The sequence below is a fragment of the Myotis nattereri genome (assembly GCF_964212035.1).
Source record: "Myotis nattereri genome assembly, chromosome: 18".
In the NCBI taxonomy this organism is placed as follows: domain Eukaryota; kingdom Metazoa; phylum Chordata; class Mammalia; order Chiroptera; family Vespertilionidae; genus Myotis; species Myotis nattereri.
The window spans coordinates 12,246,962-12,248,073 of NC_138093.1; the positions used below are offsets into that span (position 1 = coordinate 12,246,962).

The following is a 1,112-nucleotide window of genomic DNA, read 5'->3' on the forward strand; positions in this document are numbered from 1 at the left end:
CCTCAAAGTCACCCAGGGCCTCTCCTGCGAGAAAAAACCCACCTACTCATCGTTCAGCCCCACATCAGGATATCTCCTGGTGCTGGGATGGGGGACCTTCAGGAGCTGCAGGAGGCAGGCCCCCTAGCAGCACTGGGAGAAGCAGTCAAACAACAAGTGAGAGTCAGGTGGAGAGAACAGGCTTTATTTCTCTACCTGGTTAGACACATGGGTTAACACAGAGGAGGGGCTGCCCAGAAGCTTGGAAAATACATGCCTCGCATCTTCTGGGGAGTGCTCACCCCTCCCCCAAGAACATTTCAGCAACCAGCCTGGGAATATTAGAATGGGGTGTCTGGGAGAGGCTGGGTCCAGTGGGGGCTTTTCCTCTGGCTTCTTGTCTCCTCTCAAGTCGCTTGTCTCAGCATCAGATCCAGGTCAGCAGCAGCCCCCAGAGCTGTGGCCACAGCCCGAGCCCCCAGGATGCTGACCACTGCCAGTGTCACAGGACTCGGAGCTCTGGCGCCTGCAGCGGTGGGACCTGCGGTGAGGCCTGTGGTGGCTCAGGCAGCAGCCACCCTCCGAGGAGCTGGGGCCACAGCCGCCCCCAGAGCTCAGAGCACAGCCAGAGGGGGCTGGGGGCACACACTGTGCTGGACTCTTTGGGGGGCACTTCGGGGAGGGGCACTTGGGGGTGCACTTGGGAGGGGGCTGGCACTGCTGCTGGTTCTGCTGGCAGGACATCTCGACAGCAACTTGACCTTGAACAAATAAAAGACATTTTGAGCTCAGAAGCTTCAGAAATTTCAAAGTCTCCTCCCCACAGCTTTTGTCTAACACTCATCCTCCATGATGACCAAGCTGCCTGCTAAGCCTCAGAAGGGAAAGAAATGGGAACACGGAGGGACCACATGCGTTTGGATAAAGCACCTTCAAGGATGCCAGATGGGCCATGTGCACCCCTGACAGCATACTCAGCAGGAATGGGAAGGAGTCCTCAGGACCTAGGTTTTGGGGGCTCACAGCCCCCTGACAGGTGCCTGAGTGGCTCCTTCCACACCATCATCCCCGAACCCCCTCCACTGCTGCCCACTGTGGGCCTCTTCCCCCTGGTTCCATTCAGATCTGAGCCC

The 1,112-nt window shown here is 58.3% G+C and overlaps 1 protein-coding gene across 1 annotated transcript; it reads right to left on the reverse strand.

Annotated features, from left to right (window-relative positions):
* Nucleotides 1–417: 417 nt before the first annotated feature.
* On the reverse strand, nt 418–723 carry LOC308533747 (late cornified envelope protein 3A-like; the record flags this gene model as incomplete). The annotated part of the gene is made up of 1 exon (XM_081111846.1): nt 418–723. One exon carries the CDS (start codon nt 721–723, stop codon nt 418–420), a length of 306 nt encoding a protein of 101 aa, XP_080967972.1.
* Nucleotides 724–1,112: the final 389 nt, after the last annotated feature.